Source organism: Palaemon carinicauda, chromosome 14, assembly GCF_036898095.1.
Source record: "Palaemon carinicauda isolate YSFRI2023 chromosome 14, ASM3689809v2, whole genome shotgun sequence".
Taxonomy (NCBI): domain Eukaryota; kingdom Metazoa; phylum Arthropoda; class Malacostraca; order Decapoda; family Palaemonidae; genus Palaemon; species Palaemon carinicauda.
This window is the reverse complement of record NC_090738.1, coordinates 40,581,967-40,597,989: the sequence shown is the minus strand read 5'-3', so window position 1 is coordinate 40,597,989 and position 16,023 is coordinate 40,581,967. Positions and strand designations below refer to the sequence as shown.

The 16,023-nt window shown below is 41.5% G+C and overlaps 1 protein-coding gene across 4 annotated transcripts in view; it reads left to right on the top strand.

Moving 5' to 3' along the window:
• The window catches only part of Eps-15 (Epidermal growth factor receptor pathway substrate clone 15), a 111,553-nt gene that overhangs the window by 46,140 nt on the left and 49,390 nt on the right, over window positions 1–16,023 (top strand). For all 4 annotated transcript variants that reach the window (XM_068387017.1, XM_068387018.1, XM_068387016.1 and 1 more), the window contains one exon: window positions 14,172–14,327. In XM_068387017.1, coding sequence (XP_068243118.1) covers window positions 14,172–14,327 — 156 coding nt within the window. The remainder of the gene's footprint in view (window positions 1–14,171; window positions 14,328–16,023) is intronic.

Here is a 16,023-nt window from a genome sequence, read left to right as displayed (position 1 = left end):
AAAGGTAATATGAAAATTTAAAATATTTTTTACTTGGAGATAATTTCTTCCAATACCATATAAGGGCTCATCTTGTCTGTTATGTTATTCCCCCAAATCTCCATCTTATTTTGCATTGTTGCAAAGTAAGTCATGGGTAAAGAGTTTTAACATTTCATAAGGTTGAATTGATTACCTGTGTTTGCTCACCACTGGCTCAACCAACTAGGAGACACTCTTGTAAGACATCAAGTTGAATATAGATTATTAAAGTTACTGGTAATCTTTTGGTATGTCTTGAAATGTGTCTTTCAATATTATTATAACCACATGGCTAAATGGAACCAGGTAATAAAGGTACAGAATGATCTGATAAAAGGCAGACAACTCAGAATTGGTTTTTGAAAGTTTGTAACGCATGATACTGATTTACGTTGTTATATTAGTGGTTTAAAGAAAGCGTATTCCATTAAGTGGTTCTTAAAATTTATATCGCCTTAACAGAATACCACAGTACAATCCATAATGATCAAGTCATACTGATGAAACTACCTGTATAGGTTTTTCTTTGTAGCAGATTTTATTCTTTGTGTATTATTGTGATCATTCGTGTTGCACAGTAGTTTGAAACCTAATGGTTTATCCTTGTGTGAGTAAATTGGAATGCTGATATTGAGTTATTTTACATATATATTTTATTTTAAATGTATTTAGTTTGGTTGGTAAATGTATGAATGTGTGTATGCTCCTCAGAATGGCCATTAAATATATGATAGATCAAGGGCCTTACTGGGTAACTAGAATTTCATGGGTTAGGTATGCATTGGCTATAGTTGAAATGTCAATGGAAAATATAAACCATAGACCCTCCTATTTTTCCTTTTGCCCCAATGCTGGGTTACAGCTGACATTCCTGAATAACTGACGATGTGAATCAAACTATAGCTATATGACTGGAGGAGGCCCTCCCCTCCTTCCATCTTGCCTGTCAAGAGCTCTTTTTATGGATGGTTTTAAAGGTTTTTAAAGAACGCTCATGAATGGCTGGGGCAAGGGACATTGACATTGCCCTATCGAGTAGGACAATGCCCTAGAGACTGACCATATATACATAAGATCAGCACCCAAGCCCCCTCCATCCAAGCTAGGACAAAAGGATGGCCAGGCAATGGCTGCTGAGGCTGCTGATGACTCGGCAGATAGATCTATAGGCTCCCCCAAACTCCCCTCCTTAGCTCACAAGGATGGTGAGGTTGCAGCGACCAAAGAAACTTGAGAGTTTGAGCGGGGCTTGAACCCCAGTCTGGCATTCACCCTTCAGGGACGTTGCCACATCGGCTTTTATTTTAATCAGTGAATGGTTTGGACATTTACTATTTAATGATATAAGTAGTTTTCTCATCAGTCAGATTACCTATTTACCAGTACTTTTAGATACTACGCATTTACATCTTTGTCAGTAATATTCTAGCCTAGCAGGACTCAATGAGAGACAAATAGATTTTTTTTTATCTAGGTTGGATAGGCCTTGTGAAAATGAGCCCTGTAGCATGGAGATGTCCAGTAGAGTCTTCAAATGTAAACAGTCATAAAAAATGGATGTTCCGGAATGTTTTTGGGTTGCACAGTAACTATACTAGCTTAAGTGTTATATTGAATAATTGAAATACGAATATCTTAATAAATTAGATTTTAGTTAGGTTACTTGGTGTTTGTAATACAATCTTTGGAATAGGTTATGTATTTGTAAAATATCAAAGAACACCAAAACCCTAAAAAAGAAAACGTGAAATAGAATTAGCAGAGCTATCCAAAACAATAAGCAAACTAAAAACCCAAGTCGTTCGTAAACATAATCACACAAAAATAGAGAAAATTTAAGAAAGGAAAAGGCATCAAATTGATATAAAGAACACTTGGAAGAGGGTGCCAACAGATGTTTGCTTTAAAGGATGAAAATGGAAATGTTATCAATATAAGACTGGCAAAGAAAGACCATAGACGCAAGTGGAAGGACAGGCTGGCCTTCTGCAGTGGACTAGTTATGGCTGATGATGATGAACTTAGTGTTATAGAATAGATCCAACTCGGAGGAGGGCAGTGTTAAAGTACTAAAGATAGAGTTCTCAACCTCTGATTGCCAGAATTGACAAAAATTACTGGCACAAATATCTATGAGGAAATTAAGTGAATAACTGCAAGAACAAGAATCAAGGGGCTAATGTTTTATATTAGGCTTCTCTTGGCATTGTTTTTTTGGTCAGCTGAATGTAAGATCATGCTCATTAAATGTCCTCTTTAGGGAGTTGAAAGTAATTCCAGAAACCCTAGAAAGAGATTTAGGAAATTCATCATTGATTTGTCTTCTTGATGAATGCAGAAGACTGTGGACATTTTTTTTGTTGCAGTGAGACTGGTCTGATTGATTAATGAACTATCCATGGTTTGTTCTCTCGCAATGAAGAAAGTATTTTGGCAAGTTACTTAGGCTGGAATCTCCATTCTTCAAGAGAAAATTACTTTCTTTGTTGGTTTGAATACCTATGCTTTCCCCTCTAAAGTGTGACCTCACATGCACATTTCTTGTGTGTAATCCCAACAGGAAAGTCCCCAAACATGGTATTTAATTCTGGTTAAAGGGAGGGATCTTTAGGACTTGTTAGTCAAATTATTGTTGTTATTATTATTATTATTATTATTAGTTTTATTATTATTAGTTTTATTATTATTATTAGCCAAGCTACAACCCTAGTTGGAAAAGCAAGATGCTATAAGCCCAAGGGCTCCAACAGGGAAAAGTAGCACAGTGAGGAAAGAAAATAAGGAAATAAATAAATGATGAGAATAAATTAGCAATATATCATTCTAAAAACAGTAACAGCGTCAAAACAGATATGTCCTATAAAAACTATTAAGAACGTTAAAAACAGATATGTCATATATAAACTATTAACAACGTTAAAAACAGATATGTCATATATAAACTATTAACAACGTTAAAAACAGATATGTCATATATACTGTAAACTATAAAAAGACTCATGTCAGCCTGGTCAACATAAAAACATTTGCTCCAACTTTGAACTTTTGAAGTTCTACTGATTCAACTACCCGATTAGGAAGATCATTCCACAACTTGGTAACAGTTGGAATAAAACTTCCAATATCTGTGTACCATCATGTGTGCAAAAGGTTCATCATTGATGTAGGGTAGGGGCAGTATTTAAATCTTGCAAATGTAAGTACCCTCAAATAAAAGTGATGTAAGCTGATTTACTAAGGAAAATGTTTATCAGGACATGAATATCAGATTTATACCAGAAATAGATTTCATTAGGGACATTCGGTATAGTTCAAGAAACTCATTCTGCTTCCATGTCAAGTTTAGCATCCTTATATTATTATTATTATTATTATTATTATTATTATTATTATTACTTGCTAAGCTACAACCCTAGTTGGAAAAGCAGGATGCTATAACCCCAAGGGCTCCAACAAGGAAAGTAGCCCAGTGAGGAAAGGAAACAAGAAACAATATAATATCTTAAGAACAGTAACATTAAAATAAATTTGTTCCAACACGGTTACTTACCTAGAACTACCTTCTTAGGAGTTACTGGCTAACTATACCTAACCGACCAGCATTTTGTATAGTTTATATCCCTCTTTTCGTTTTCTACGGGGTCAACCTCTGGCAGTGTGGTACATGCCCCGGGGTCAGGCAGCGTGATATCTCAGGTCGACTCTCTAGTAAGTTTCTGGTCGCGACGTGATGTACATCTCGCCGCGCTCTCTCTTACCTGTGCGACCCTCGTGTCCCCCAATCCTTTGTGCTTACCGCGTGTTGCCCACGTGTTTTCATTTCACTTTCCCGTTCATCCTTGTGTCTCTTGGTGTGTTAGCGTTGTGTTATGGAGCATCCTCGTCGTTGCCCTGGGCCTGTGGCTGGGAAGTCTTGCGGTGCTTTCCTCTCCAAGCCTGAGGTTGATCCCCACTCCCTGTGTTCCACGTGTAGGGGGAAAGCGTGTTCCCCTACCTCTACGTGCCCGGAATGTGCTGATTGGACTGAGATCCAGTGGGTGCGCTTCGGGACGAAGAAGAAGGCAACTAAGAAATTGCCTAAAGATTCAAGTATTTCTTCGCCTGCAGGTTCGCCAGACAGTTCGGCAGACCGTAGCGCCCGCTCTTCTCCCCCTTCCCAGCGTAGGGGACGAGGTAAGTCCGTTCCGGGAAGAGGCCCATTGCCCTTCCCCAAGAGTGATTTTCCTGTGGGGGATGTGTCCAGTGTGGGGCAGGCATGTGTGGGGTCTGAGTGGAGTGCAGAAGTGTGGGTAGGAGGCGAGGGCCTGGTGCCCGCAGGTCCCGTCGCCTCGGAAGATCCTATGTGGGGTAGGCCGAGTGCCGATACTTCCCCTGCCTCGTGGCGTGTTTCGAGTGCTTCGACCGGCGGGGGAGACACGGAGAAAGGTAGTTCGACGTCTTCGGACCCCGCCACGTGGGTGAAACCTAGGACTCCCTTCAGGTCTCCCGTTAGAGAGCAGGTAGATCAGTGGCTCTGTAAAGGACTCGCGGGGACCCCTCCGGCTCTCTCGGCTACGCTACCCCCCGTGTTTCTGCAACCGCCTGCACCTGAGAAACGACGTGATTTTCCCCCCACGGTCTTGGACGTGTCGGCCGGTCGGAGAGCTCCGTCCTCATCCTCGTCGTCATCGGACTCTTCGTCTTCTTCGTCATCAGAGGACGAAGACAGGAACCTGATCAAAAGGAAAAGGGAGAAATCCTGAAGGAAGAAAAAGTCTCGTTCCTGCTCGAGGCATGGTAGGAAGCGGTCGAAGTCCTCTAAGAAAAAAGCGAAGAGAAGTAAGTCAAAGGACTGGGTGAATGTCACAGTGCCCCTGAGCGAGCTGTTTAGGTTTTCCACAGCTGCGGCCGCTTCCGGGTGGCTCCCTAGAGCCTCGCCTTTGTTGTGTCACCCTCCTAGCTCCTCCTTCGACCTAGCCGCCCGGCGGGAGGGTTCGAACCGAGACCCCCGTGCATTGTTCAACTTTACAGTAGCCTCCGCCCCTTCTTCCCTTAGGAAGGATATAAGGAGTATGAAGGAAGGCTTAGCGTCGACCACGGGCACCTTGGAGGCCTTCCTTAAGCACCAAGGGCGCCCGTCGGTCCGCATGGATCCCCATCCACGGAGCCCCCCGTGGAACAAGGTACTCCCATGACGGATACCTTTGTATCCACGGGGCAGACCATACCACTGGCAGGCTCGGAGGATGTTGGTACTCCCATGACGGATGCCTTCGTCCCCACGGGGCAGCCCGTACCACTGGCAGGGCCACGGGGCAGCCCGTACCACTGGCAGGCCCGTCGGGCGTTGTTTTTCCCACCGTCACGGCTCACCCCCGTACGGAGGAACTGGTGACGGAAGACCTGGTGGAAGGAGGGGAGTGCTCGACGGACGACATCTCCTCCTACCGTAAGGTACTGGCCCTCTTCCGAAGACACCACCGGTTGGATGAGCCCAAGCCCTCAGCTGCAAAGGCAGTACTTCCCGGACTGTCCAGGAGGATCGACAGTCCGGTACAACAAAAGCCATCTCTGTCTCTCCCTCTCGCTCAGGACGTAAAGCTGGGGATGGAACAGATCGATGGATACTTGGCAGGACTAGCAGAGGCCCTCAGTCAGCCTACAGGCCCTCCTATGGTAACGCTAGGAGAGGTAGATCTGGCCGCTCCTCCAGGAGAAGGTAGGAGGAGATGCCCCCTACTCCCGCAGGAGCCCCTAGTAGGGGGATGCCTCAGACATTTTTGGCAAGCATGGCGGGATCTCGGTGCGGATCCCTGGACGGTGACGGTCCTGAAGGTGGGCTACAGACTCCCGTTCCTGGAAGAGCCTCCCCCTCTCATCCCAGCCCAGAGGGCCGATTGGCTGGTTCCAAAGGACCCCCTGAAGAGGTTGACGCTACAAGAGGAAGTAGCGACCATAATCAACAAGGGAGCTTTGGAGACAGTGGAGAACCCCGGCCCGGGTTTCTTCAGCAGGCTCTTCCTGGTGGAAAAATCGACAGGAGGGTGGAGGCCAGTCATAGATCTCTCAGCCCTCAACAAGTTCGTCTCAAAGACGGAACTCAAGATGGATACCCCCAAGACAGTGATCGCAGCCTTGTGGGAGGGGGATTTCCTCATGTCTCTCGACCTCAAGGATGCCTACTTTCAAATCCCTGTACACCCCTCCAGCAGGAAGTTCCTCAGGATCAAGTGGGAGTCCAGGGTCCTGCAGTTCAAGACCCTGTGCTTCGGCCTCTCGACGGCCCCGCAAGTGTTCACTAGAGAGTTCGCCTTGATCTCGGCGTGGGCACACGAGAAAGGAATTTGACTACTCAGGTACCTGGACGACTGGTGGCTGCTTTCTGCCTCAAGGGAACAACTGAAGGAGTAAGGCGATATGTTGCTCGACCTCTGCAAGGTGTTAGGGATCACGGTCAACCTAGGGAAGTCCCAGCTAGTCCCCAGCACCAGGATGACTTAGTTGGGGATGGTCCTGACACCCAGTTAGTAAGGGCCTTCCCCTCAGAAGAAAGGTTGGCCAACCTGGAACGTATCCTTCAACCCTTCCTGACGGGACAACCCAGGAGGGCCAAGGACTGGCAGAAGTTACTGGGTCACCTGGTTTCCCTGGATAAATTAGTACCGCAAGGGAGACCAGGCTCCGCCCGGTACAGTGGAATCTAAAGGAGTCGTGGGTCCAAGGCAAGGAACCCCACAAAGTAGTGCCAGTCCTCCCGAAGACGAGAGAGACCCTTCTTTGGTGGAGCATCAGGTCAAACACGGAGAAGGGAATGCCCTTCGCCTCTGACCCCCCGGAGATGCTGTTGTTCACGGACGCATCGAAGGAGGGCCAGGGAGCGCACCTGCTGGGAAAATCAGCAAAAGGGCTGTGGTCCAGCGAGGAGGCGTCTCTCCATATAAACATCCTGGAGATGATAGCAGTTCTAAGGGCGTGTCGACAGTTCGTACACTTACTGCGAGGGAACACTGTGGCGTTAATGTGCGACAACGCCACAGTAGTGGCGTATGTAAAGAAGCAGGGAGGCATGAAGTCAAAGGTCCTCTGCGCCCGAGCCACGGAACTGTTGGAGTGGGCCATAGAAGAAGGGTTGGAACTGACGCCAAGGTTCATTCCAGGAAAGAGGAACGTGATGGCCGACGGCCTCAGCAGGGCGGGTCAGGTGATAAGTTCGGAGTGGACCCTACACCTGGAGGTAGCTCGAGCAATCATCCTACTGTGGGGCTCCCCAGTGATAGACTTGTTCGCCACATGTCTGAATGCCCAACTCCCCGTGTTCTGTTCTCCAATCCCAGATCCGTCAGCAGCATTCGAGGACGCCTTCCAACATCCCTGGGACGATCTCGATGTGTACGCCTTCCCTCCCTTCAGTTTGATCAGGCAAGTGGTGAACAGAGTGAGAAGGTCGTCCAACCTGTCGATGACTTTAGTAGCGCCCTGGTGGTCGGAGAGGGATTGGTTCGCAGACCTAAAGGAATTAGCTCTTCGTCCTCCTTGGCCGCTTCCGGACAGGCCAGACCTCCTGCGACAACCTCACTTTCACAGGTGGCACGAAAACCCTCGATCCCTCCGCCTTCACGCGTGGAGGTTATCGAGAAGCTACTGAAGAAAGAAGGATACTCATCGAGAACCGCGACAAGGATGTCTGGGTATCTACGGCGTTCCTCGGCAGTTGTCTACCAGGAGAAGTGGGCAGTCTTCCTGAAGTGGTGTGCATCCAAAAACATCAGGCCCTTAAGGGCGTCGATCCAGGACATTGCAAACTTTCTGGTGTACCTGAGAGACGACGTGGGTTCGTCCATCCCAGCCATCAAGGGAGTTCGAGCAGCCCTAGGTCAAGTCTTCCTCCTCAGAGGCATTGACTTGGGAGCCTCGAGGCACATCTCGATACTCATCCGTAGTTTTGAGCAATCATGTCCCCCCCAGGAGGTACGGGTTCCGCAGTGGGACTTGGCAAGAGTCCTCAAAGTTCAGTCAGAACCGCCCTTCGAACCTCTCAGGAACATTTTAGACAGAGAACTCACCCTTAAAACAGCTTTTCTTTTAGCCCTGGCCTCGGCGAAATTAGTTAGCGAGTTACACGGCCTCTCTTACGAGGTCTCACACTCCAAAGGGTGGAGGGAAGTTGTCTTTAGGTTCGTCCCTAGTTTTGTGGCGAAAACGCAGAACCTAGCGTGTTGGGATCCTCGGTTTTTCGGTGCCAGCCATCTCTCGATCCGGCAACCCTAAGGATCTCCTCTTATGTCCCGTACGAACTATAAGAAAATACCTGGAGAGGACTGAAGATTGCCGCCCTCAGATCAAAAATTTATTCATCTCAACAGTACGAGTGAAGAAACCAGTCTCAAAAAATTCCTTCTCTTTTTGCCTGAGACAAGTGATAAAGAGAACCTACGAGGCTTCTGGGACCCCTCTACCTGGAAAACCGAGACTTCGTGATATCAGGGCTCTGAGCACCTCTCTGGCTTTCGAGAAGAACATGGCTGTGGGTAAGATCTTGAAGGCTGGGACCTGGTCTAGACAGTCCACCTTCACGGAACATTATCTAAAAGATTGTACGAGAAAATCCTTGGACAAGTTTTCTATTGGCCCGGTCGTGTCGGCCCTTCAAGAGATCTAAGGTCATAGCCACAGGGTAACCGGGGGTGTTAATGCCAAGAGCCACTAGTTCCTTCCTTAACCTTACCCCCCCCCCCTCCACTTTTTCCTTCCTTCCTTCCCCGGATCGAACGGGCCAGGAAGATGAGGAGAAGACCTTGATCACGGAAAGGTATAACCTTCAAGAAGTTGGTTTTGAAAAAGGTAAGACATTTAGACACTAAGTGAGTTTTTTGGATAGTTTTCCCCTACTTTTCGTGCAGTTTTCAAGTGGTCTTAGAATCAAGACCTCTTTAGAGGTTCCCTCTCTCGCGTGCCTCCCCGTCGAATCCTGATTCCTGCAGGACACTCCCACCTCCTAAAGTGTAAGTCTCCTAAGAAGGTAGTTCTAGGTAAGTAACTGTGTTGGAACAAATCACAAATTTTTAAGTAATTTGTATTTTTCCTAATATACTTACCTAGAACTACCTTCGGGTTATGGCCCTCACATCCTTCCTCGAGAACCTGCAGGATCTAGTAATACCTATTTCAACGAAACTTACTGGAGAGTCGACCTGAGATATCACACTGCCTGACCCCGGGGTCGCCTCGGGCATGTACCACACTGCCAGAGGTTGACCCCGTAGAAAATGAGAAGAGGGAGATAAACTATACAAAAAGCTGGTTGGTTAGGTAGAGTTAGCCAGTAACTCCTAAGAAGGTAGTTCTAGGTAAGTATGTTAGGAAAAATACAAATTACTTAAAAATTTGTGATATTTTCTATATAAACTATGAAAATTTTAACAAAACAAGAGGAATGGAAATAAGATAGAATATTGTGCCTGCTGCACCCCCAAGCAAGAGATCTCTAACCCTAAAGATGGGAAGACCATGGTACAAAGGCTATGACACTAGCCAAGACTAGAGAACATTGGTTTGATTTTGAATTGTCCTCCTAGAAGAGCTGTTTTCCATAACTAAGGAGTCAGTTTCTTCTACCCTTACCAATAGGAAAGCAGCCACTAAACAATTATAGTGCAGTAATTAACCCCTTGGGTGAAAAAGAATTGTTTAGTAATCTCAGTGTTGTCAGGTGAATGAGGACAGAGGAGGAAATGTAAAGAATAGGCCAGATTATTCGGTGAATGTGTAGGCAAAGGGAAATTTATCGTAACCAGAGAGAAGGATCCATTGTACTGTACTATAGTACTGTCTGGCCAGTCAAAGGACCCCATAGCTCTCTAGCTATAGTATCTCAACGGGTGACTTTATAGTTAAGAAAATAATCGAATACCTCCTCCTTTGATACCGATCACAAGAATCAATGCCAGAGAAACTTATTGATAATCTCTATGGTCTAGTTTTAGTTATATCGTAATTGCAGTCCCAGAATCTTACAGTTTGTCAGCTGTAGTGACAGAGTTCTTCTCGAGAGTGTGAAACCAAAAAGAAAAAGAAAAAGAAACTTCCATCTTATTTTTCCTCAGAGGTATCCGAATACCATGTTATGAAGTAATTAGTTATAATTTTAACTTTAATCAGTATACTGTACATGATTATAAAGCAGTGTGAAGGTAGAAATACTTTGAATAGCTTCATAATACAGTAATATTAAACAGTCAAATTCATAACTGTGGAAATAGTTGTACTTTAGTAAACATTTGTGAATGACGTGTTTTGTGTTTTAAGTTTTATTACACACCAGAGTGAATGTCATTTGGCTTTAATTGATGTCTCTTTAAACTTCTCTTTATTCTTGTATATTGCATGTGAGCAGTCTAACCAGCATTGTTTTCTTCTCTTGATGTTGGGTTCACAACAGATGGACCTCTTAGGGGATCTAATGGCACAAGTGGTAGAGGTATGGCGTTGTTTCTTTTCCTCCGTAGTATTCTTTCCCTGAGCTGCTCTCTTCTTCCCACCCTCAAAATATGCTTGTAGAAGCCTAGGAAGTATAACTGGCTTGATATACTGCAGGTAGAGAATATGTTTTTCCCCCTTATTTATTCTTTCAGGCACTTCATATAATTTTTTGGTTATGGCACCCTTAAAAAGTGTTAGCTTTTTTATATTTACATTCACCTTTAGTGTTCAGTAGTGTTTGCTTTTGAGAATGGCAGTGCCTTATAAGTTACATTAAATAGCAAATAGTTATGTTGTGATTCATATGTAGTGCTAGGTACAACATAGGTAATTTGCAAACAAAAAGCAAAAAGAAAAAAAGGTAGAAATCTACTAAATTAGTAGTGTTTGGTTTTAGCTTGATGGTAGCAGTAGCTAAGGTACTGTATCTAATAAAAGAAAAACTGTGTAATAAGTCAGTGATGTAAATTGTCTTTTTATTATATTATCAAATTGATTATTAATAAGAAAATTTCTGAGAAATCTTTTTTAAGGTTATTAGACCCTAAAGTACCTAGTTGAAACTCTCCCAAGTTCTGTCATTCATTGCAGCATAATGCAAACATTTGCCACAGAATTAAGGCTTAATTCTTTGTGCTCAACTTGAAGTAAAGTGTTCACCTTTTTGCCTTCCCTTTAATGTGTTTGCAGTAATGTTAATATACAGTAAGATGAGTCATAATCTCATCTACTTGGTATACACAGTCACTCATTATAGCTAGTTTAGCTGGGTTGTCTGGGTAAGATGCAAATTTATAACTCTCTTAAGTACAGTATATGCACAGGTGAGGCATTTGAAAAAAAAAAAAAAGATTGTTGGTAGTATTGTATGGTAGTCTGCCATTGATAGTTATAAAACTGATGGTCATAGAAATTAAACCACACTGGTTTGAGGAATATTTTTCATGCCCTCGTGTAGTTCAGTTACTTTTCTTTAAAGAGGGCTAATTGGAAATATGATAACCAAATTTTGTAGGTTAATTTTATGACGAGAATCCTCATTGTGTGGTAGAATTCCCAATGTAATGCTTGAGCATCGGTTAGTTAGAGGAGCTTTTCCCAAAGAAATGCAGATTTTATAGCCAGCTGTAAGCGTATGTCAGTTGACATTCGCAAGGCTGTGCGGCCACTTTAGTTTGGTTGCAGCTTAGTTAAAGTTTTTTAATGTGGATTGCAGTAGAATCTACATGTTTTAATGGTATGATCTTTTTTTATGAAATTTTGTAATTTGTCAAATCTTGAAGAAAGTTACGTGTTTCATATATATATATAGAGAGAGAGAGAGAGAGAGAGAGAGAGAGAGAGAGAGAGAGAGAGAGAGAGAGAGAGAGAGAGAGAGAGAGAGAGAGAGAGAGATATATATATATATGCATATGCATATGCAGTATTCTGTATATATATTATTCTAATTCCTGTATGCATGACCTTTCGCATTAGATTTGGAAGATGTATTTACAATTATCATTGCTTTTCTTTAAGCATTTTTTTTTCTATCAAGAAAATAAAAGTAACTGGGTTATTGTTTTTCTAAGTAAATTTTTAAAAATAAATAGTGTGTATTAATCTCATTAAAGTGTTTTTAGATATTGTGAGATCGGTATTCTGTATGTTAGAATTTTCAAATTATATATAGCAACATGCATAAAGTATGATAAAACCCTCTTGATTACTTGTGTGGGAAGTACTTTAGTATTGTTATATGGTATGTGAATACTTGGTTGGGAAGCATTCTTATTGGCTCTTTTTAAACATAGCTTTCCATAGCATAGATGCTAATATCATTCTAATAAGTGTAATTACATATTTCAATGAATCATAAGTTCATTGCTGTCCTTCAAGAGGTAGCTAGACTCATGAACCATAAAAAATTCTACAGCTCATCCCATGAGTATGTCAAGTGACATGTGTACCTCTTCTCAACTTTAAGTGGCTTTCAGTGTAGGGCTAGACAGAATCCGTGATATACAAGTTCTGTCCTCGCATTACAACATGGTCCCTAAGGATTCAGTCTAAGATGCATCATGCTGTTGAAAACTGACCCATAGACAGCCCCCACACCCCCCCTGCCATAAAAGAAATTGATGCAATGCCTGTATCCTGCTAAGAGGTGTGTTCAAATAATGATTGTATGGGATCCTTCTCCTACGAGACCTGGATCGGTCACCAAGTTGAATCGCATCTCAACGGATCCACCTTCATTGGTGGACGTGAATGGCAAACTGTTAAAATATTTACTCTCCAAATGGGTTCACCCAAAAGACTCGCGGGTTTCCTGCAGTGCCTGCCTTGGTGGGTACGTCCACCTTTGATCATTAAATTACTCTTGATCTCAGAATAGTTTTGCCAGTTTCACCTATCCATGTGTACAGGAACACTCCTCTATTGTGTGCAAGGATGTTGAGGATACAGTTGCTTATTGACTCTGGGATCCCATTTTGCCATAACCACCATTGTAGCTGAGATTTCTGAAAGTCTTGCTTGGAGGACCCAGCCATCAACAGTATCCACTTGTGGATGGGCTAACCCCAGTCTTGAGGTAGGCTGCAAGTCCACAGCCATTCTTTATCTTTTGAATAGAATGATTGCGGTATCTCAGTGACTGTCATCCTGAGATAACTTAGCTTGGAGGACCGATGTCCTACCTGGCCGCAGACAGCTTTTTGAGCACTCGAGCTGTCAAAGGACTTATGATTTTTATTGGAACTTCACCAAGATCATGATGGACAGACTGACTGACAATCCTGATGGTCTGGCCTGCCATGTCAACAATAGGTTTGCCAGACTTTTGACTTGCTGAGGTGTGCAAACCTATGAAAGAAATGTGTGGTTGTTACTGCACAACTCACAACACACTGCACTTTTGAAAGGTTCATAACTATAGTAAGGTTGACAATATGTAGGTGATGAGTTTGTGATGAAACTATTATATTTCTGTAGTAAAAATAGATTTGATTCTTTCATACAAACCTATCATACATACAATTGTTTAGCTAACTGACCTCACAACTAGAATAATAGCCACAATTAAAAGTGAGGCGGTTACCTGTTAGGGACCATTGTTGACGATTCATATGCAATATTACTAATGGTTTCCTTCTGTCTGTTGAATGTAAAACTAGTGACTAGTGTCTGAGACATTGAACGATCATTAATGTTTATTGTTATGAGCGATGTGTTTGTATGAAAAGATCAAAAGTTGTATATCAACAAATGTTTTTTTATTTTTTTATCGTTACTTCATCAAAATATTCTTGAGTGATCATAGATCAGTACCGTATTTAATATTTTGATCTTTTTGTGCGATGGTTGCAAATTAGTAGTTAGCTTCTGAAGTTTGTTCTATAATAGCATCATTAACACTTTTGTATTTGATTTAAAAGCATTTTATTGAATGAATTTTTCATGAAATGTAATGCTTTGCATTTTGTAGTTGCTTTGAGGCTACTTTATAAAATTTATATTTTTTCATGATTTCACTTCACTTGTTCTTTCTTAATAATATTGAATGAAGGTAACTGCTAATATTTACCAGCAGTATCTGATACCTAGATGGTATGTTTTTGTCCTAGTAATTTCTCAAGCTGCAAATTTATATTTGTTGATAACAGGCTCACTTGACTAATTGAAATTGACTCGATTTATCTTATGCGCAGGTGGTTCCAGCCAAACCTCAGTATAATAACCCCGAGCTACAGTTAGTCGCAGATGAAATAGAAACTCTCAATACGGACAAACTGAAGCTCGAGTCGGAAATTCAACAGAAAGAAGCCAGTATTAGGGTCAAGAACAACGAACTGCAAAACTTACAGGTGAGTTACTCCTCTGATCAAGTGCAGTATGTAATTTGTTACTGTTTTCTCATTAGAATATTTCTTTGGATAGAAAAGTCAACTTGTAGCTATGTCATGTTGTAATGTAACTACATTTTTCATTTTTTTATCATTAGAATATTTATGTGGATAGAAAAAGTCAACTTGTATTTAGGTCATGTTGTAATGTAACTACATTTTTCATTTTTTTTCATTAGAATATTTCTATGAGTAGGAAAAGTCAATAGTATCTAGGTCATGTTCTAATGTAACTAGATTTGCCATTTTTTTATCATTAAAACATTTCTGTGGGTAGAAAAAGTCGGCTTATATCTAGGTCATGTTGTAATGTAACTAAATTTGTGATTTTTATACCATTAGAATTTTTGTATGTGTAGAAAAAGTCTATAGTATCTAGGTCATTTTGAATTGTAACAAAATTTATAATTTTTTATCAGAATATTTCTATGAGTAGAAAAAGTCAATAGTATCTAGGTCATGTTCTAATGTAACTTAATTTAGGATCTTTGTCTCAATATGATGGGTGTTTTTATTAAAGACTATATTTCAGATAGAATATTCTGTGAAATACTGAATAACAGGGAATAAGGATAAAAAGGAATAGGAAAGGGAACAAGGGTGACATGAAATAAGGAAGGAAATAAGGGCATGAGGAGTAAACATAAACTGAAATAAACTCTATAAATGTGTTAACATCAGATATGGAAAGGAAATACAAAAGAAGGGAGAAGGGAGATTAAAAGTTATATAATGATATAAAGTACAGCTTTCTTTGCACTCGAAGTTATTTCAACAATAATGACTAGACAGGGTGCTTGTGATATGACACATGGAGTTAAATTATAGAAAGCTAGTTAGTAAGCTTAAGATATGATAATAATGATGAAAGGGAGGAAAGTAAACGTAGGATAAATTTAAATGTAATGCGAGGGTACAGGGAATATATATTGAAATGAATATGAAACATTGCTAAATTATAGATACAGTAATAGAATAGAATATTTATATTATAAGGGTTTGTGACTGTAAAGCGCATAAAATAAAATTGTTGTTTATTTAGTGTTAGAGATGATTGAAGAGTTTATTAAGGAAAGAATGTAAAAATGGGATTTTGTATAGTTTTGTACTGTTCAATTACAGTAATATACCCTGTTAATTAAAGTACAGTGAGTGAGCTATATGGAAATTGATAGGTCACTTAGCCTGTTATTTAGGGTGTTAGTTGACCTCTTGTAACCAGAGGTTACTTAATAAGGGTATTGATCTTAGGGAACCAGTGATTTGTGGTTTTTCATGTTTTCCCAGCAAAAATTGGATATTTATTCACTTAGTGGTGCTTATGTTTTTATAATTTGCATTCACCAATTCTAGTTCCTTGACTTGCATCAATATTAGGTGCCTCAAGTTGAATGTGTGAATGACTTGAGGAATCAAAAAGTCTCTGATAGTGTAGAGCAAGTGCTATTTCTCCTAATACTCTTATTAGAAGTAATCAAAATTATTCAAGCTGATTATGTATAGTATTAGTTTTCTGAGAATCTATTACATTTGGTTATTTGTTGGTTTTAGAAATTCCACCAGCATTCTAATATAACTAAATTTACTTATGAGTGTCTGTGTTCCAATGAAGGAAAGCCTTTGTTATAGCGATGTGTTACATAAATCATTTGACAAG